The sequence below is a fragment of the Trichomycterus rosablanca genome, chromosome 6 (genome assembly GCF_030014385.1).
Source record: "Trichomycterus rosablanca isolate fTriRos1 chromosome 6, fTriRos1.hap1, whole genome shotgun sequence".
NCBI lineage: Eukaryota > Metazoa > Chordata > Actinopteri > Siluriformes > Trichomycteridae > Trichomycterus > Trichomycterus rosablanca.
Window position 1 is genome coordinate 27330440 of NC_085993.1, and position 22026 is coordinate 27352465.

The 22026-nt window shown below is 38.9% G+C and overlaps 1 protein-coding gene and 1 long non-coding RNA gene across 4 annotated transcripts in view; both read right to left on the bottom strand.

The window, feature by feature from the left end:
• LOC134317001 (histone deacetylase 4-like) overlaps positions 1-22026 on the bottom strand; it is a 76052-nt gene that overhangs the window by 30192 nt on the left and 23834 nt on the right. For all 3 annotated transcript variants that reach the window (XR_010013155.1, XM_062997633.1, XM_062997632.1), the window contains exons 5-11: positions 19720-19838; positions 14863-14991; positions 14174-14289; positions 13875-13991; positions 8167-8353; positions 7423-7610; positions 4981-5172 (exon numbers count right to left, since the gene is read on the bottom strand). Coding sequence is in view for 2 of the 3 variants with exons in the window: in XM_062997633.1 (XP_062853703.1) it covers positions 4981-5172; positions 7423-7610; positions 8167-8353; positions 13875-13991; positions 14174-14289; positions 14863-14991; positions 19720-19838 (1048 nt within the window). In the remaining variant the exon portion in view is untranslated. The remainder of the gene's footprint in view (positions 1-4980; positions 5173-7422; positions 7611-8166; positions 8354-13874; positions 13992-14173; positions 14290-14862; positions 14992-19719; positions 19839-22026) is intronic.
• LOC134317002 (uncharacterized) lies at positions 9756-12330 on the bottom strand. Its single transcript, XR_010013156.1, has 2 exons — positions 12032-12330; positions 9756-10000 (listed from the first exon to the last, which is right to left on the bottom strand). It is a non-coding gene; the product is annotated as an uncharacterized LOC134317002 (long non-coding RNA).

Genomic DNA, 22026 nt, shown 5'->3' on the forward strand with positions numbered 1-22026 from the left:
CATTTCCAACATTCTGCTGTTTGTTTTAACCCAAGTTTTTTAAGTCTTTGTGGTGTCCAGTAAAATCTATGTAAAATTTTAAATTGCATCAGGTCCCTTGACTGTTTTTTCAAATTCCGACATATTTTGACCCACTCGTCTTCACTAATATCTGTATTTAGATCCCGAGCCCATATTACCCTGAGGGCCTGCATATATCCTGCCCTTGATTGATTTATCAAAATTAGATAATATTTGGATGCTTCATGACCCTTACCGTATACATTTAAAATCTGAGACAACCAATCTGCAGGTAGTGGCTCTATAGCACCCAACTTAAAAATTTCTTTGAACATATGTCGTAGCTGAAAATATCTCCATAACTGTGATTTAGATAAATCAAACTGTTGTACTAACTGGTCAAATGATTTCAGATTTCCTTGTTCATAGACGTCTGCTAATGTTAAGATCCCTTTCTGTACCCGCTCTTTCCATAAGAAAGGTTTTTTGCCAATACACAGCTTAGGGTTTAGCCATATACTGGATGACAGATTTAGATATGGGTTGTTTTTGACTATATGACTCACCCTTTTCCAAATCTGTTGCATATTCACAAGAATGGGGTGTGATCTACCCTGTTCAGGTAGTCTAACAGATAGACAGTGAAGGAGAGGCAGTGGAGCCACCACTGACTGTTCAATACCATACCATGGTGGAGCTCTTTCAGGAGGTAGTGACCAGTGGGCTAAATGCCGCAGACCAAAAGCATAATAATAATATAGAAGTTTTGGAAGCCCAAGTCCCCCATCTCCAACCAGTTGCTGTAATTTCCCCAAATGCAAACGGGGTCTTTTTCCATTCCAAATAAATGTTTTGCATATTGTGTCAAATTGTTTGAAATATTTTAATGGGAATTCCAATGGTAAAGCTTGTAATAAGTAATTAATCTTAGGAACACTATTCATTTTAAGTGTGTTAACCTTGCCTGTTAAGGATAGATTTAAAGTTGACCATCTGCTTGTGTCAGATGCAATATTTTTCAATAGGGGATCTAGATTTTCTTTAACAATATCTTTAATATGCGGGGGGAACAATATACCTAAGTAACGTATCCCCTGTTTTGGCCATTGAAAATTTCCTGCCTGAAAAAGTGAAGCAGGACAATATTGTGTTAATGCGAGAGCTTCTGATTTTGCCCAGTTTATCTTGAAACCAGATACTTTAGAGAAAGAGTCAATATTATTAAGAACCGCCGGGACCGATTTCTCAGGTTCAGTAACAAATAACAAAATATCATCTGCATATAGCATTAACTTATGTATTCCACCTCCTAACATAACTCCTGGAAAATTTTGGTCCTTGCGTATTGCTATAGCCAAGGGTTCCAAAGCTAGACAAATCAATAATGGTGAGAGCGGTGAGCCCTGGCGAGTTCCTCTACCAAGTTTGAAATATTCTGAGCTAATACCATTTGTCCACACTGCTGCTTCTGATGAATTATATAACAGTTTAATCCAGTTAACAAAAGTTTTGCCAAATGCGAAAGTCTCAAGGGTAATAAATAGGTACTCCCATTCAACCCGGTCAAATGCTTTTTCTGCGTCTAACGATATGGCTGCAGTAGGAGAATTATTATTGGATACCGCCCACATAATATTAATAAGACGTCTTATATTATCCAATGAGCTTCGGTTACGAATAAATCCCACCTGATCATTGTGTACTACAGAGGGGATTACCTCCTCAAGTCTATTTGCAAACACTTTTGACAAAATCTTAATATCTAATGGCATTAATGAGATTGGACGATAATTTTTGCAATCACAAGGATCTTTACCTTTTTTCAAGATTAGTGTAATTAGTGCCTGTGAGAGAGTAGGAGGTAACCGCCCCACCTCATACGCCTCATTGAACATATTGTGTAGTGGTGGAGTGAATTCATCAACATAGCATTTAAACAGTTCTGCTGTAAGCCCGTCCGGACCTGGTGTTTTGCCAGTGGGTAATTTGCGTATTACACTTGCAATCTCCTCACCCGTAATAGGGGAATCTATTAAATTTTTTTGCTCTTCTGTTAATTTGGGTAATTTCAAATCCTCCAAATATGCACGGATTTCCTCAACCTGAATATTTGTTTCTGACGTATATAGCCTTTCATAAAACTCTCTAAAAGCCTTGTTAATTTCTAATGGTTCCACTTGGAGGATACCAGAAGAGTCCTGTATAGCAGGAATAATAGCTGTTGATTCTCTTTCTTTTATATAACTAGCAAGTAGTTTCCCTGCTTTGTCACCTGACTCAAAATATTTCTGTCTTAATCGGAACAACCCAAATTCTGCCTTTTGAGACAATATATTATTGTATTTATACTTCAATTGGGTCAGCATTCTCCTTTCAGGTAATGATACATTAGTTTTTGCTTTTGTTTCTAAGGCTTTTATTTCTTTTTCTAATTGTACAGTTTTGTCTCTCTCAGTTTTTTTCTTATATGATGCATGTTGGATGACATAGCCCCTAATTACTGCCTTAAGTGTTTCCCATACCACCCCATCCGATGGCTTTGATGGAACATTGATCTCAATGAATGTCCTTATATGTGTTCTTAAGTTTTCCCTAAATTTTTCATCCTGGAATAAGGAAGAGTTAAGTATAAACCTAAATGATCGCTTTCTTTTGATATAAGGCTTTATATTAAGGTCAACATTCGCATGATCAGAGATTATAATATTTCCAATTGAGCAATTCAATATGGAGGGGAGAAGAAGTTTAGATACCAAAAACATATCGATTCTTGAGTATGTTCCATGAACTGCTGAGAAGAATGTATAATCCCTGCCTACCGGGTTTTGAATTCGCCATATGTCAACCAGGCCTAGCGTAGCACACATATCTCTCATTGTTAATAGAGCTCTAGATGTTTTTAGCCCCCTCAGTTCACTGCGGTCTAACACTGGATCCATAACTAAATTGAAGTCTCCTCCCAATATTACTGGATAGTTTCCCAAACTAAGTATCTTATGCTCCAAATCCGAAAAAAAGTCGGGATTGTCTATGTTTGGTGCATATATATTTGCCAATATCATTTGTTGTCCCTGTACTTCTGCCAATAATAGAATCATTCTGCCATTTTCATCCTTAACCACTTTCAAATGTTTAAACTGTAAGTTTTTATTAATCAAAATTATCACCCCTTTGCTTTTACTATTTCCCACACTACTATATACTTGACCCACCCAATCATTGCATAATTTTTTAGACTCTTGCATTGATAAATGTGTTTCTTGTAAAAAGATCACATCATATTTTTTGGGTTTTAGGTAAGATAATATTTTTTTCCTTTTTATTGGATGTCCTAAACCCTTAACATTCCATGTAGTGAAGGAGATTCTACCAGATTTAGCTGTTACCATAGCCATTACATAGTATCTGCAAATCTATCAACAGAGCCACGTGAGGAACGGCACAATCAGTCGAGTTTAAAGTAAACAAAAACACAAACGCAAAAAGATAATATGACATCGTGTACATGCGCAACGCGCATCAAAACCGAACAAAAACCATCTACAGGGTCCATGAAACACCGACTGCGGATCGCCCCACGAAGAGCCACTCCGACGTCGCCATTACTTATAAACTTTTTGTCAGAACAAAAATAGACATTCCACTGAAGTTTACAACAGTAAACCTATCCGCATTTCCCGAATACTTCCTGATAAGCTTTTAGTACAAAATTCTAACATCGAGAGCAGAGAATTTCTTTACACAAACAACTCCCCCGATCTGGTTCTAGTTTACATGCATACTTATCCATAATTATTTGTTCATTTTGCGGAAATAGTCCAAAGCGTCTTTGGGATTATTGAAACGTTTATATCCACCGGCAACTTGAATCCTCAGAACCGCCGGATACATCATGGCGAATTGGATCTTTCGCTCTTTGAGCAATTTCTTGCACTCTTTAAATTGGTCTCGCTTCAGTTGTGTGTCTCTTGCGAAATCAGGGAAAATCATGATGCGTTTATCATTCCAGTACAGCTCGCCTTTCTCTCTTGCGAGCCGTAAGATGTAGTCTCTGTCCCCCGATCTCAGAAAACGGGCCAGGATGGTACGCGGTCTCTCACCTGGATTTGGACGTGGTATTGGGGCTCTACGTGCGCGCTCGATTTCCAACTGCCGCTCATTAGTGTCAATGCACAACATTTTCGGTATCGTTTCTTGTAAAAACTGCGTAGTATTTCCTTTTTCAATTCCTTCAGGAAACCCAACCAACCGAATGTTATTGCGTCTGCTGCGGTTTTCATAGTCCTTAAGTTTCTCGCGGAGAGCTTCTAATTCTGATCTAGCTGCTGGTGGGTTAATTGCGGCCTGATCATTTATCTCGCGGTTTGCATCTTCAAGAAATTCCAGTCTTTTTTCCACGTCCGTTATCCTGGTTATTAGAGCTGATAATTTTCCCTCAACCGAAACAGTAGTCTTTTTAACCTCTGCCAAACCTTCAAGTGCACTCGCCATTTGTTTCAGAGTCTCATATATTTTAGCGATATCCTGGGCCATATCGGTCTGTTCATCCTCATATTCGCTCTCGCCATCTTGATTAGTCTTTGCTTCGGGGCCTTGCGAGCGTAATTGCCTCTTACATTCACCAAATGTATTAATCTTCGGTTGTTTTGACATCTTTAAATTATAATTCACTGTTGTGTGCAAAAAAAAATTACTTCTGACAGTTTTCGGATAGTTTCAAAAGGATAAAAATAATGACGCGTCACGGAGCTCCCCGCTACGCAGCTTTCACCTTCATCGCGTCACGTGACTCCCATCACTGCCATGTTTGATAAACCAGCATGTAATCACAGCCCAAATAGAGAAATACATAGTTATACTTTTGGACTGATGTCAGGGGTTTTAAATGCATGTGTTACATTATAACAACAGTGTTCATGAAAAGTCAGTTGCAAACTAAATATGTCTAAAATTATTAAAGAAAGCTAATATCTCTGTTACCTTTCTAAAGAGAAACTCTTGTTCATTTTGTGCTTCCTCCTCCTCTTGGGGATCCGGGGGCTCCTGCTTGATGATGACACTCAGAGGTAGTCCTTCCACCTGGGTAGAGTCCTGCTGCTCCCTTAGCTCCTCCTCTGTCTCCTCAGGGTGGCTTTGGTGCTGCCGGCCCACCTCTCCTGGCTTGGGCAAAATCTAACAAATACGATTTAGAAAAAATAAAAAGTTGATCAGTTCCTACAAGGATTTGAGAACAAGAATAAAGATTCCTATTCCAAACTGAAGACAACATTTATACCATTTTTATCAAGTCATATGAATTACTGATTATATAGCTTGAACTGAGAGAGTAGTTAGCCCATATATCTATGTCAATGTGGTTGTCCGGTGATGCCAGGAAATATAGTTTACTGGCCTAGCTATAATTGGTTAACCCTTAAAGCACAGCACTGGTTTGATCTGCTTATACCTAAAAGCATCAAACACCATTCATTTTACCACTGTGACTAGCTACTATGAACTATGTTTGTTTTATCTACTTATAGTGTCAACTTATATACTCAAAAACAAGGATGCTGTTACTGAAACATGAAGATCGCTGGATGGCATCTTGCACAAGTAAATAGTGAGGTTTTAGGATCGACTTGTGTTAGGTGTCATTTATTTCCATATGAATAAAGATAAATGCCTTTATTTCTCATATATACATATACACGAAAACAGTACAACAAAATTCCTCTTCCATGTAACCCAAAATGTCAAAATGCCATTGTACAGAAAAAAAGGTAAGAAAGGAAACCCTGAACAAACCTGGGACATAATGAATGAGCTGAACTGGTGCTGCTCATGCTCAGTGTGGATCCATATGTGGAGCCTGCACTTTGCGCTCTGAGCAGCTTCTGTAATTACAGATGACAGAAACCACCTACACCCTCACCTCTTTTCTCAACCATCCTCATCTGCTTTTATTTTCATGCTTTTTGGAGCAGGAAAAGAGCCCATGGTCCTAGGTTGCCCATACAATAAAAAGGCAAATACACACATATGTAAATCCTAAGGCTTAGAAAACTATCCAGTCCCTGTTTAATTTGTATTCAATGGAAGACATTTCTCTCTGCTTAGCTTTATCACAGCTACAGACAGTGACTATAAATAGAAAAGCTGTCAATCACTTCTCCAGCACTCAATAGATGCATACCACAAAGTGATGCTGCGTAATCCTGCATGCACATGGAAGTGGATGCTTTTCAATAGGTAAAATGCTTCTGGTAGACTCTGATCATGGTATCATGGAGTTCGATTTACTTAAACCATACACTGCAATTCAAAGTTTAGTACCCTGTGGCCATGTATAATTTTTATTTTTAATTGTGTAAAATGACATATTTGTTTTGGATCCCTGCCTCTGGCAACTGCCTTGAACCCAGCTCTGTAAACATGTCCTTCTTACTCTAGGTCAAACAGTAATAGTCTAAAAACAATATTGCTCAGTTTAATACAGGTTTTATATTCATACTACCAAATAACCTTTAGTAACTCAGTACTCTGCAAATACTCATAGCATTATCCTTATCTTCTACACTAGGAGTAGCAGCTTGTGCCAGATCCAGCACAAAAGCACACCACTACTGCAGAAGAAATGCCCTGTCATGGATTGTTGACTGTGTTAAGGCCTTGTGCCCAGTGTTTCCAATATTGGCTCAGTATTAACAAACTATAAGCCTGGCCCAAAGTATAGCAATTACATAAGATGAACAAATTAATGAATAAATGTCTACAAAATGACAGAAAAGGAAGCTGATTAAAACTGCTGGCATTTTCTAAATTAACAGTATTCAATAGAGTAGTTTTCCCTGTTACATCAGTGTCATGCATACATCCTACAGATCACTATTTCTCAGCCAATATAACAAACTCCTGCACCACTTAAAACACAATGACAGCAATGCAAACTGAAGCGTGGGCGCTAAATACTGTCTACCTGAGACATTCTCCACTGCTGACTCACCACAGGCTAACACTGGAACAGGCAACTCAGGTCACATTTCCTCTGCATTACCATGGCAGGGCTATAGCACTGCCATCACAGAGCAAGACATCTCTCACTGTTTCTGTGAGACAGAATATATTCAGAAATAGAATATATTCAAACTTCGCTGGATATAATTAACCTCCCTTTTTAACAACAAATCAATAACAATGCAAAATGAGTCTTTGATTAAATTTTTACATACGTATAGGGAACCTTATTCCATTATATTGTCCATGTTTTTTTTTTTTTTGATTGGATGTCCATAAACAGAAGGACATCACACAGTTTACAATGAATAGATTATACTCAGGTATACTAACAACCACTTAAAATAATGTATCTGATTAAAGAAAATACATTATGTATTAGTCCATGAATACAATCTAAGCAAAGATCTAAGCAAAACAGGTTACCTTGTTAATGTGAAGCTGCTGAAACTGCTGTTTGTGTTTCTCCAGAAACTGCTGGTGCTGCTGCTGGACCACTAACTGCTGAAGAGCCTGGTGGCTTTGGGGGAGAGGGGCAGACTGTGTTCGACCCAGAGGACGGTGCTGCCTTAGCTTCTGTAGGGCAGGGGACTGTAGCGGAAGGGGACTAATGCCTGTCAGATGAAACGTTACAAATTTACTCAAATTCCCTACGTAACCGAGCATGGGTTTCTCTACTGGAATTTTGGACAAATCTTCTTTTGCCAACTGCTTCAGGTTTCTTAGATATAAAGTAATTGTTCGCAGGCTGTTTTAAGATCTCTCTATAAGTCTTTTAATGTAATTCTATAATGTTTAAAGTAATTCCCTGCTGATGTGGTTATATCAGCTATTGATAAATGACCGTTCTTGATGCAGTAAGGGATCACATCATTATTTAGTTTTTTTCACCTCATTACTAGCCCTAAATTGCCCCGTCCCAACTTTTTTTGAATGTGTTGCAGTTCTTGACATGCAGGAATGGATGTTTACTAATAAAAGAAATGAAGCTGGCCTCACAAAACATGAAATATCTTTCTTCATACTGTTTGCAATGAATAAAAAAGTCAAAGTAAATGTAAGAAACACTGCATTTTTTTTACTTTGCATTTTCCATACTGTCCCAACTTGTTTCTGATTTGGATCAAATGTTTCTTTGCTATTAACATCAAATAACTTTGCTGTACTCACCTGTAGCTAAGGGACTCTGAGGAGCTGACTGCTCCAGCAGAACCATGTGCTGGAGTAAAGCATTATGTGAACTGGTAGAGTCAGAGGTGCCCAGGTATGATGGTAGGTGGGAGGTGGCCAGGAAAGGAGTGGTTATGGGTAGACTGGTAATGGGCAGAAGTTCGCTGTCCTGCTGGGTGAATGTCACCTATAAAATCCAATCACAAAATCAAAATAAATGCTGTACAAAAAAAAATTAATTAAGCAACCAGAACATCCAGTACCACCTAGTGCCTTAATGCTGTATTTTATTATCACAGAGTTATAAGTGTTTGTTTTCTGATAATTATGTTACTGAAGAATTATTTCACATCACCCAAGGTATGCTCTCCGACACATCCGAAAAGACATCCAAAAAACCATGTAAGGGCTTTTGTATTATATAAGTATCAGGACGTAATAAAAATCATCTAGTCCTAAGCAGGTCTTAAAAACAGGTAAATCCAACTCCAAATTCCCTGTGTTATTATTTCTTTAACAAAATGAAGCCAAAGTGGAAAAGCCATGTGTAAAAAAAACTATGGGCATGTAAACCAATAGCATGTAAAACCACCTTTAGCAGTAATAACTTAAAGTAATTGTTTTCTGTATGACTATCAGCCTCACACGTTGTTCTGAAGGAACTTTGGCCCACCCTTCTTTACAACATTTTTCAGTTCTTTGAGGTTTTTGGACATTCGTTTATGCATAGGTCTCCCCACAGCATTTCAACTGGGTTTGCAACACCTTAATTCTTTCCTTTTTCAGCCATTCTGTTGTAGATATGATGGTGTGTTTGGAATCATTGTCCTGTTGCATGACCCAGTTTTGGCAAAGCTTTAGCTGCTGGCTGAATGGCCTCATGTTTGACTCCAGAATACTTTGGTAGACAGTCAAGTTCATGGTTGAATCAATGATTGCAAGGTGCCCAGAACCTGTGGTTGCAAAACAAGCCCAAATCATCACCCCTCCACCACCGTGCTTGAGAGTTGGTATAAAGTGTTTGTGCTGGTATGCTGTGACGTGGCACTGTGCAAAATGGCCAAACTTCTCCTTTTTGGTCCAGTCTGTCCAAAGGATATTGCTCCAGAAGTCTTGTGGTTTGCTCAGATGCAACTTTGTAAACGTAATCAATGCCACCATGTTCTTTAGACTTTCACCTGGCAACCCTTCAAAACAAGCAATATTGTTTAGTCTTTTTCTAAATGTACTGCCAACTTGAACATTTGACATGCTAACTAAGGCCTGTAGAGTCTAAGCAACGCACAGTCTGACCTTGGGGTGTATTTGCAGGAATGTCCACTCCTGGGAAGATAACTGTAACTGTCTTGAATGTTTTCCACTTGTAAATACATAATTTAAATAATTACTACTAGGGCTGCAACTAACGATTATTTTAGTAGTCGACTAATCTGATGATTTTTTTTTTTTTTTTTTTTTTCGATTAGTCGACTAGTCAGCGATTATTTATGTCATACCCTCCATTTTCTGCCTTAACATAAAACCCTGTTATGTTATTTAAGTTCCAATATCAAATTAAAATAATGACCCATGAAACATGAATATGAAACTTAGGCTTGATAGTTTAATTAAATATATTTGAAACATTAATACACAATCACAATAAAAAAAATTCAATGAAATAAGAAAGCTTTGGACAGCATTAGAAACTGTTATGTTTCAGAAGTTATCACTCTGGAAGTCAAAAACATATATAACGTGGTTGAGAAACATGTGAATGCTGTCTGTGAAGACCTCAGCCATCTGAGGGGTGCATGAACCTCTTCTCTTCTCATCCACACTCCATTGCTTAGTGCTATTAATAGAAAGCACAAAAGAGAAAGCTGTATTAATTATTACAAACTGAAGGCTATGTATAATAGTTTATTACAAATAGTGTACTGGCTATGCTAGGGGTCGGCAACCTTTAACACCCAAAGAGCCATTTGGACCCGGTTTCCACGGAAAAGAAAACACTGGGAGCCGCAAATACTTTTTGACATCTAAAATGAAGATAACGCTGTATATATTGTTTTTTTTACCTTTACGCTTTGTATAAACAAGTACAGTGGAACCTCGGTATACGTCTGCTTTGGAATAAGTCCAACTTGGTATACGTCCTGTTTGGACGTGAAAAATGTACCATTCAGTGAACAACCCAAAGCTATAATCTATAGCTATAACGCGCTATAACTCTCTGTGAATTTTCAGGTACTGTAACGGCGTGCCGTGTTGCTAGGCAACATGAGGGCGAACATAACATTCACAAACTATTACACTATTTCTTGGACGAAACACCCGCTTAATGATTAGGATTACTGTTTATATTAATCTGGGCATTTCCATGTATTAGTACATGACTTAAAATAGTGTTCAACCAAGTTTGCACTTTGTCTTTTGAGTGACGTATTAATATGGAATGATGTGAGGTGGTGACAGGTGCGTGTGTATTAAAGCAATAAGCCACGAGAGGCCGTGCATTACTGTGATTTTAGCACGGGGATGACGTTTTTGGCACGACGCGAAGCGGAGTGCCTAAAGCTTCTTTCCCCGTGCTAAAATCATAACAGTAATGCACGGTCTCGAGTGGCTTATTGCTTTTATAAAACAGCGGTCAACATAAAATGTAATAAATACAACAATGTTTAATTCATGAATGTATTTATTGTGTATAAACGTACAATAAAGCATTCTTCCGCGACGCAAAATAGTTCGATTAACAGTGTTGCTAGGCAAAATGAGGGCGAAAATAACATTAATTTTTTCTATTCAGTGGCGTATTAATATGGAATGATGTGAGGTGGTCATACAGTAGGTGTGCGTTTATCGGGGATTTTACAACGGCTTCGAACGCGGCTCAGCCAATCAGATTTTAGGACCGGAACTATCCGTTTTATAAATTATTTTATACAACCCCATCAACTTATAATATGCCAATAACAATAGGATTTTCGTTTGGTATACGTCCTGTTTGGTATAAGTCCAAGGATCTGGAACGGATTAAGGACGTATACCGAGGTACCACTGTATAGTGTGTTGCTTATGAAATCCATGAAGTGCTACAGTGAAAATTTTATTTTATTTATTTAATGAACACATTCTGAACTCTTAAAAAAATAATAATAAAAAAACACGCCGAGTTGAAGGTCTCTTTCAAATGAATTAAAAAGCTGAACTTTAAATGTCCATGTAGCAAACAAAAAATGCCGTGAGCAGTCATCCTTATATCGCCTTTGGGCTTTCGGAGCGTGTAGCGGAGCCTTGACCTGAACCTCTGTGCACAGCGTCTGCAAATCGGGGCTGTACGAAGTCACTTTCATCTTTACGCAGGACTGTAAGCTGCCGTCTGTGAGGCGTGAGCGGTGTTTGTTTTTAACATTGTTCATGGTGGAGAATAGCTGCTCACATACATATGTGGATCCGAAGTTCGACTGTACTTATAATTTATTTTCCCAAGCCACGCGGAGCCGCAGTATAAGGAAGGATGAATGAGCCGCGGGTTGCCGACCCCTGGGCTATGCCAACTAAACCATAACAGGTTAAATATCTTAACTGAATTATCTGCTGAGCTAACTAGCTATCATTAAGTGGAGGAGGCTTATTATTTAGAATGAATGCTCTCATTAACGAGAGCAAAAAATATGGAAGACGAGACAGGTTAACGTTTGGCTATAATGTTAAGTTATATAACGTTACTCATATAAATGACTGATTAACTATTGCACTTGAGTTAGCTAGCAAACAAACCTGAAAAATAGCGATCTCTTAGATAGTTTTCCGACAAGTACTCTAGCATTAACAAACATTAACTACGTTGGTTAAAGCACAAAGCGGTGTAAAAACTTACCGTAATAACGCTGCTCATCACAGCTGCAAGGCGTTTCACCGTAGTGCTGGCGTGAAACCATAACTCTGCTCTGTAGTGTCTGCGTCCAGCTCGTTTCTTTGGGTTATTTTGGCTGAAATACTTTAGAAAGTTTCAGTCTCTTTATCTTTACCTCTCTGTCTTCATAAACTCCCCGCTGCGCCATGGAAGCGATGCTGCGCCCCCTGCAGTCCCTTTAGTGCATTGCATCAATAACGACTAGTCGACAATGAAATTCCACGTCGACAAATTTTTATAGTCCACGTTATCGATTACGTCGACTAATCGTTGCAGCCCTAATTACTACTAGACATTTTAAAATTAAAGTAACACAAACATTTAGCATGTTATTCTGAGCAAAATATTGTGTGAAATTCTCCAGTCAGCCCTGTAATGGCACTATTTAACAAGTAGCTGCAAGCCAAATTATTCAGCCAGTAAAACGGTGAAATAAAATATAGCCTAAAACAAGCAAGCATTAATCTCTGAAAGTCTCATACTGCTATGTCAGATGCCCACTGTGTAGGTAAATAAAAGTACTTCAAACATTTCAGTCTTGATCATGCAATGTATTAAATAGTAAGTCTTTCTTGCTCCTTCCATTACAAGGACAATTTGGGTTCAAAGTACAGCTATAAAAACTGTTTGTCATTCCTTAAAATGTTCTTTCTACATAGGTTTAATGTCTAAGCAGAGTAAGGTGCATGCATCCACAGACACAAGGTACACTTAGGAGTTCTCTTTTTACTGTAATACTGTAAGCATGCAAATAATTTCTCTATTTACTTACGAATATTAAAGGGGGTGGGGGGGGCAGCCAAAAAACAGAACACCATCTCTTAATAGACAAAACAGCAATGGAGTGACTTCAGGGCAAGTATCTAAAAGTCCTTGAGTAATCCAGCTAAAGACCAGACCTAAAGCCCACCGAACAAGTGTGGAGAGACCTGAAGATGGCAGATCACATACACTTACCATCTAATTTCGCAGAGCTTAAGGAGATCTTCTGTTAAGAATGGAATTAACTACTCAAATCCAGGTGTGCAAGGCTTCTAGAAATGTATCCAGGTAGACATTTGGCAACTGTTACTGCTGCCAAAAGGGGCTTTTCCAAATGACTGAATAAAGGGTCAGAAAGGGTCGAACCAGGTCTCTGGTTTGCAGTTTAATTTGCTTTTCATTTACATAATCCATGGTTAAAACATAATTAATGAAAGAGCTGATACGTGTGATGAATGCCTGTGTTCTAACACAAACACAGGAACTGCTAAGCTCTCTGTTGTGCTCCAACGCTTGTGCTGCCAAATCAACAAGACAGTAGAACTTACTGTTATAGAGACAAGTTGGTGACTCCCCATTCAGCCTTCCCTCCCTTAAACATGGCCTACAGTCTCTGTTGGGTGTCCAACTAGGTCAAAGACCAAAACCCAAGGCTAGCACATTAGACTGTCAAACCACCTGAGCAATCTCATTACTTCATTTTCTAACTGCTTCTCTTAGTAAGGCTTATACTGTCAGCAGGCACAATGGCAATTCCAGCTACACCAGGACCCCAAAATGTTACCCCAGACTTGTTCATTATTAAAATGTAAGTTATTGACTTCATTCAGTAAACATGAACAGACTATAAGGGCAGATGTACTGTGCAAAATTTATACTCTACTCACTCTCATTACAATTTACTGCTATTTTAAAAAAGTATTCTTTAACAAAATCACCTTTGGACCCATAAGGCAAACCACAGAGAGACAGAATCATAAAGTGTAAAAGTGAGAGACTTCAAGTCAGTAAAGTGGTAGAAGTCTTGTGTAAAGGAGACACTCACGTTGTTGGTGGCAGCGGCTGGCAGGCCCAGGGTGATATTGGGCAAGGATGGAGACGTGTACAAAGACATTTGACTCACCGAGCCATCACGTCCCACTAGACTGTTAGCTAGAGACGGCTGGAGCAAAAGCACAAGATGCAAGCACCCACACATCATAAAGGAATTAAAATGAAAAAAAAAAAAGAATTTAACAACAGAACAAAAGAACAAAGAGAAGAATCTTTTTGTTAATGTTACCTCTACGTCAGTGTATATACATTAGCATGAGGTAGTGTTCTAATGTGCTACAGCATTTTTACCTCAGCTGAGCTGTTGGAGGACATGGCCAAGCCAATGCCATTTTCACACAGGTTGCTGTGGGAGCTGTTGTTTGGGGAGCTTGGGCCTGATCCTGGAGCACTGCTACATGCAGAGTCTATTTAACAAGAACAATCAAACAAAGAAAAAAAAGGTACAAGTGAGTCAAATTAGTTAAAATTTTTATAAATGCCCTAGTTGATTTACTAAAAGGATACATGGTGAAATGTTCTAATTTGGAGGTTTGTCGTAATGAATATGTAATTTAGACTGCATCTGCAGGTTGGTTTAAACTTCTTGTATTTTTGGATGCTTGAATGGCAAAAGAAGAGAGGCATGCAGTCCCCATGATCAGAAAGGATTTTATAATTTTTAAAAAAGCACACCAATATTTTTTTTCACTGAGTAGGTGGCAATGTGTACAAGATAAGCTAGTTGCATTGTAAAAAACAGGTTGTGCCCAGTGGGATATGGGATAGTATATTTTAACCTTGGTGAGCAGATCCATATTAATACCCATGATTTTTAAATGTGAGGACCAACAATAGAATAAAATGTCTGTTATTGTGTTAGACACCGTAATGAATAGTGTGTAACAGTGTTTATGGTGCACTATAATTCCATTATAGAATAAACCTATAAACAACAAAGCAGAGACAGATGTCTGTTACAGTGTGTACGAGGACAGTACCTGCCATGTCCAGTGAACGTTTCTTGGCTGTGCTGATGGGGTTATCTCTCCTGCACAGCATTGGACTGCTCCTCCTCTCAGCAACTTTCTGCTTCAGGCGAGAGCGCACCTTTAAGTTTGGCTCAGATGCTAGACAAAAAAAAAACAGCTTGTTTAGCAGGGAAAAACAAAACAATTCAACTAGACAGACAGTGCTTGCACACCAACCACATGTCAACTGAACAGACAGTAGTTGTGCACAATGACAGTGCCCCTGTCACATAAGGAAAGGACAAATAAAAACCCTTTTCTTGAACCAATTATCACATGGTCTTGGTTTATCTTATATTGGTGGAAGGCTTTTTGTAAAATCAACTATTTATTATAATCTTTTAGTGATGGATTCAACAAATGGAGCACAAGGGTGGAAAAGCAATCTATCTATTTATTTATTAGGATATTAATGTCATGTTTTACACACTTTGGTTACATTCATGACAGAAATGGTAGTTACTCATTACAGAAGAATCATCAGTTCACAAGTTTAATGTCTAACACAGTCAAGGACAATTTCCAATTCACCTCACTTGCATGTCTTTGTACTGTGGGAGAAAACCAGAGCTCCCGGAGAAAACCCACGTAGACACGGGGAGAACATGCAAACTCCACACAGAAAGAACCCGGACCTAAAACAGCTGCTGACTATTATTCCTCCTTTAACAAACTGTACAGTCGACATTATGGTCACCAGCTGTACTCAATAAACCAATATCTATCTAAAAGTGTGTCTGATGGTTTAGTATGTACAATGCTTGTCCACTGCCACTGTTTTACACCACTCTAGCTGACCCTTGGCATTGTGCATAGGAATCTTAAGATTATGTGTAACATTTCAGTAACAGAAGTCAAATTCAGGTAACCAGTTCTTGTGCTGATGTTGCTTCCCGTAGCAATTTGCAACTCAGTGTTGTGAGTGGTCTACCACTTCATGGCTGAGCTGTTGAGCAGAAATTTAAGAAAGTGACTTGTTGGAAAGTTGACAACTTATTTCAGTGTCATGTTAAGTCACAAAGCAGTTTTTTATTTATTTTAACAAATGTCGATTGACAATGTTTGTGTATGAAGACTGCATTATGGTGGCCGAGAAGTGCAAAACAAATTAACATTTTAGAAAACAAAATTACAAAAAAACAAAAACAAAATTACAAAAAACTAAAACAAAATTACAAAAAAACAAAAACAAATTTACAACAAAACAAAAACTAATTTACAACAAAACAAAAACTAATTTACAAGAACTGAAACACTTTTAACAATGCCGAAACAAATTTACAAACGGCAGATCTGACTGAAAGGGTAGGCACTATTTACAGGAAGTGCGTGTTGCTTACATGCTTTTTCCTGATTGTCCTGAAAATACCTGAGTGGGGGAGAAGGGGGGGGGGGCGGTTAGGGTTGCACCTATAAAAAAAATATAACGGGTCTAACACGGTCATGAGAACATTATCAAAATGTTTTATTTAGGGTGTTTAACATTTATTATTTTCATTCTTTATAATAATAAATCAGAACCATATTTTAGGCAGAACAACGCACTCTGCCCACTGCGCTACTCATACAGCGGTGTATTAAACAGGTTGTATTGCTGATATAACCTGCGCACACACCGCGTTACTAATAATAAAAGCGAACACTACTTAATATAATAACCAAACGCTTTCTAATTCCCACTGTAGCAGCAGTTTCCTTCTGTTTCATACACATCACCCCGTCTCCCATTGATAAAAATACGGAACAAAGCACGCCCAGTATCAGTTCAATACGGAACGCGGCGTTTAGTCTCCAAATAAAGAACAATTCTGTATTTTATGGGACGGTTGGCAACCCTAGTTTGACTGTCTCTTATATAGTCAGTGAGATAAAACACAGCACCAAAGCTTAGAATCAGTCGCGCACATTCCTGCTGGTTTAATACAAGCGCCGATACACTGAGTCCAGTGTTACAAAAGTGAAACAAGCTTCAAAACCTCGGTACTAAATGTTCCGTCCCTAATAAACAATGTTTTGTCCATTTTGTGTTAATTATTTCAGCCAGTTGGCCGCTTTTGTTTTTCTTGTGGGAATACTTTAGATGTTTAGAAGAGCGGACGGTAGATATAGATGCACAGGCGACGTCTAAACATCTGCACAAACAATCTAAGAACTTCCCACAAGAAAAACAAAAGCGGATCAACTGGATAAAATGATTTCCACAAACTAGACAAAGCATTGTTTAGCGTTACCATCACAAACTCCATTCACTTTACCCCAGAGAAACAGTTTGATTGACAGCATGTAAGCAACACGCAGTTCCTGTAAATAGTGCCTACCCTTTCCGTCAGATCCAGCCGTTTGTAAATTTGTTTCGGCATTGGTAAAAGTGTTTCAGCTCTTGTAAATTTGTTTCGGCATTGGTAAAAGTGTTTCAGCTCTTGTAAATTTGTTTTTGTTTTGTTGTACATTTGTTTTTGTTTTTTTGTAATTTTGTTTTTGTTTTTTGTAATTTTGTTTATGTTTTTTGTAATTTTGTTTGAGTTTTTTGTAATTTTGTTTTCTAAAATGTTAATTTGTTTTGCACTTCTCGGCCACCGTACTGCATGCCATGTGCTTGTATTTTTGCACCTGTATTTACCACCAGGACCTTCTGCTTCCCTTTAAATTTGATTAAATGTTTGTCTGAAGTGCTGTACATGGGCATGCACTGAATTATTGCTGAGTCAAAGCCCAGAGCAACAGTGGAAGACTAACCTGCAAAAAGCTGGATGTGTGGGGGCGTACATGGGCACCCATTCCAGTCATGACCTATGAGGGGCCAGTGACCCTGTAGGGGCAGGTCGCATCCACTGACGCATATTGGATGAAAGAATCTGTGAAGGGCCTGATGTATGCTGCTCCATAGATCTTTTTATGTAGCAAACAGTGAATGGAGCATAGAGAAGTTTTACAATAGACCCTAGTCATTCATTCATTCGCTGTTTAAAAGTTATAAGAGGATTGAGATTGGAAGTAATTATATCAGTGTGTAAAGATGTGCAAGCTCATATAACAGCCTAAGATGCTTGATATTTGCTGGTGGAAATTTTATTGAGAAAGGCTGAATATTTTTATTTAAAAAATGTAGTCTACTTACAACTTGACATGATTTACGTTGATGATTACGTAGTGCATTAAGAAAATTATTATTCTACCTGTTGTTAAACATGTTATTAAGCAGTAATTGCATGAATCAAAGCAAAAACAATACTTTGTTGCTAAAAGCATTTGGCCACTTAATGTAACTAGTCATTTTAACCACAACAATTACAAACAGATGCATAAAATCAAGCAAGAGGCTTAGAAAATCTTCTCGCAGAACCAGACAGTGAGCCAGAATTTATTACTTAAAATTATTACTTAACCTAAAAAAAGGGTGTATTCCACTTGAACATTTGTTACTCATCCAGGTCTGTTTGGACACATTACTTATGTGCATGTGTAAAAACAAGGGTACTGATCTCAGGCCAGCCTGAAAAAGAGGGTCTGTGGTTTGCATTAAGTGAGTTTGGTTGCAGACGGTGCTGTGTATAAATGTGATCCACCCCCTATTCTGTTACTGATCAAACTTGTAACATGATTTCCTGTTTTAAGACCTACATTTAAAAAAAAAAAAAAAAAAACCTGTAAACGTGAAATTGATCCTGAATATGGACCGGATGTTGACACCAAGTGTAGTTTAAATGGAAGTAAATTGCTGGTTATTTTTCAAAAGCTAAGGCAAAAAGTTTAGCAGCAAATATGGAATAACTGCATATGAATGCAAGTGGTTTTGAAGTGCACATTTAAATGTAATGTCTGGTGTCTACATAGATTTGGACATGTATGCTGAAGTTAGGCAAAAGTGACAGAGACATTTCATTCCTAATTATTAATCAGTTATGCATGGATGAAGGCTGTGGATTTGATTCATGCCCCAGAATGTAGTCTCAAAGACTGCATGCATTGGAGCTTTTGCATTTACATAAACACAAGAGAAAGGCTTCGTTGATTCGTTTAGCTATTACTGGAAGCGACGCACATATCGACCACACTAAGTGCAAAATAAAGGAGCTCCTAACTAACAGACTGTCATTAACATAAGCAAAACCCACAAACTTGTCACTACTGTGGAAAAAAATCTAAGAGGATGAATTAATTTATTGAAGGAAGCTGTTACTTCTGGTGGAGACAGCTGATAGTTTTCCAACCACCTACAGAGTAGTGTACCTTATATGTAATGTGAAGCAAAGCCAGTTATTACAAACATAAACCAATAAATACCTAAAAAATCATTAAACACTAGTGAGTTGGTATTATGAAAATGACCTACACCTGAGAGTTCAGCTAAAACAAAGTGCAAACCAAAAATCACTTGCTTGTAAAAACTAAGCCACTGAGTAATAACAACCCCCCTTACACACACTTACTTGTATACCGTAATCCATCCCAGCAGGGTGGAATCTGGTCTCGCAGCCAGAGTAAACTGGCTTGCTGCGGCATGGCTAGAGTCAACAGCATTGCACGGTCTTGTGGTTAGGTGAATAATTACACTGTACCAGCACACTTGGACTGCAAACCCACCTAATAATAATTTCCTATGCACACATTCCATTAAAACCTTGCCTGGCTCTTCTAAAGTTAAATGCTGCAAATGCTTAAGCATTCAGAGCAAGACTCTGGTCAGTGGCAGAGACACTGTAAACATCATTGTTGTTTTTGACCAAAGCACATCAGGTTTAAGCCAGGAGAATTAGGCACTCAGCCCACTCAAACCCAGTCTTCAGCGACTATAAGGAAGTATGTGTATTTAAAAGAGTGCAACACCTGTCTTGCGGAGCGGGAAGTCATCCTTCGAGTCATAGACACCCACAGTAGGGTGGCTGAATGGAGACATGCCAGTCTGTGGAGGAGAGCTCTGGTCCAGAGAACTGTGCTGGGTCTTCCTGAACTCATACAATAAGAGCAAATTAAACAGAAAAGAGATATTTATAGAGATATATCTTAATAGTACAAGACATTTGTAGAGCAATAATAAACTGTGGTTTTAACGTTGCAGATCTATTAAGTTCGTTTCATAGAGCAAAAGTCAACCAAAAAATAGAAGCACCAATGTCTTTATTTAAAATCCCAATTTCTAGTTTTTAATATCTGGAACATGTTCAGGCTCTTATCATTTTCATCATTTTTCAGCAGCTCTCACACTCTATACACCCAAACCAGAATGCAATTACAAGGTGGATTAGGTACAATTTGTTTGATAAACACTTTTTTTGTTAAAGGAAATGCTACTTTAAAAAATGCTTGTTCTTATTGTGGGCTGTATTCAACTATAAAAAATGTATAAAAAAAATGAAAGTTCAAAAGCTATTCATACAGTGTATCACAAAAGTGAGTACACCCCTCACATTTCTTCACATTGCAGATATTTAAGTATATCTTTTCATGGGACAACACTGACAAAATGACACTTTGACACAATGAAAAGTAGTCTGTGTGCAGCTTATATAACAGTGTAAATTTATTCTTCCCTCAAAATAACTCAATATACAGCCATTAATGTCTAAACCACCGGCAACAAAAGTGATTACACCCCTAAGAGACTACACCCCTAAATGTCCAAATTGAGCACTGCTTGTCATTTTCCCTCCAAAATGTCATGTGATTTGTTAGTGTTACTAGGTCTCAGGTGTGCATAGGGAGCAGGTGTGTTCATTTTAGTAGTACAGCTCTCACACTCTCTCATACTGGCCACTGAAAGTTCCAACATGGCACCTCATGGCAAAGAACTCTCTGAGGATCTTAAAAGACGAATTGTTGCGCTACATGAAGATGGCCAAGGCTACAAGAAGATTGCCAACACCCTGAAACTGAGCTGCAGAACAGTGGCCAAGATCATCCAGCGTTTTAAAAGAGCAGGGTCCACTCAGAACAGACCTCGCGTTGGTCGTCCAAAGAAGCTGAGTGCACGTGCTCAGCGTCACATCCAACTGCTGTCTTTGAAAGATAGGCGCAGGAGTGCTGTCAGCATTGCTGCAGAGATTGAAAAGGTGGGGGGTCAGCCTGTCAGTGCTCAGACCATACGCTGCACACTACATCAAATTGGTCTGCATGGCTGTCACCCCAGAAGGAAGCCTCTTCTGAAGTCTCTACACAAGAAAGCCCGCAAACAGTTTGCTGAAGACATGTCAACAAAGGACATGGATTACTGGAACCATGTCCTATGGTCTGATGAGACCAAGATTAATTTGTTTGGTTCAGATGGTCTCAAGCATGTGTGGCGGCAATCAGGTGAGGAGTACAAAGATAAGTGTGTCATGCCTACAGTTAAGCATGGTGGTGGGAATGCCATGGTCTGGGGCTGCATGAGTGCAGCAGGTGTTGGGGAGTTACATTTCATTGAGGGACACATGAACTCCAATATGTACTGTGAAATACTGAAGCAGAGCATGATCCCCTCCCTCCGGAAACTGGGTCGCAGGGCAGTGTTCCAGCATGATAATGACCCCAAACACACCTCTAAGACGACCACTGCTTTATTGAAGAGGCTGAGGGTAAAGGTGATGGACTGGCCAAGCATGTCTCCAGACCTAAACCCAATAGAACATCTTTGGGGCATCCTCAAGCGGAAGGTGGAGGAGTGCAAAGTCTCGAATATCCGCCAGCTCCGTGATGTCGTCATGGAGGAGTGGAAAAGCATTCCAGTGGCAACCTGTGAAGCTCTGGTAAACTCCATGCCCAGGAGAGTTAAGGCAGTTCTGGGAAATAATGGTGGCCACACAAAATATTGACACTTCAGAAACTTTCACTAAGGGGTGTACTCACTTTTGTTGTTGGTGGTTTAGACATTAATGGCTGTTACACAAAATGTTCTGTGTAAACTGAGGGTCCTGTTCCAATTTTTGTTTTGCCCATTCTGCAAATTCAGTGCGCCGATCTGGGTCATCCTCGTTAAGATGCTGCAGCAGCTGGAGTTTGTAAGGGTGCCATTTGTGAGTAGCTAATATCCGCCGAAGGGATGTTCGACTGATGCCACTCTCCAGTGACATGCGGCGAGTGCTACGCTGTGGGCTCTTGCTGAATGAAGCTAGGACAGCCACTGATGTTTCTTCATTAGTGACAGTTTTCATGTGT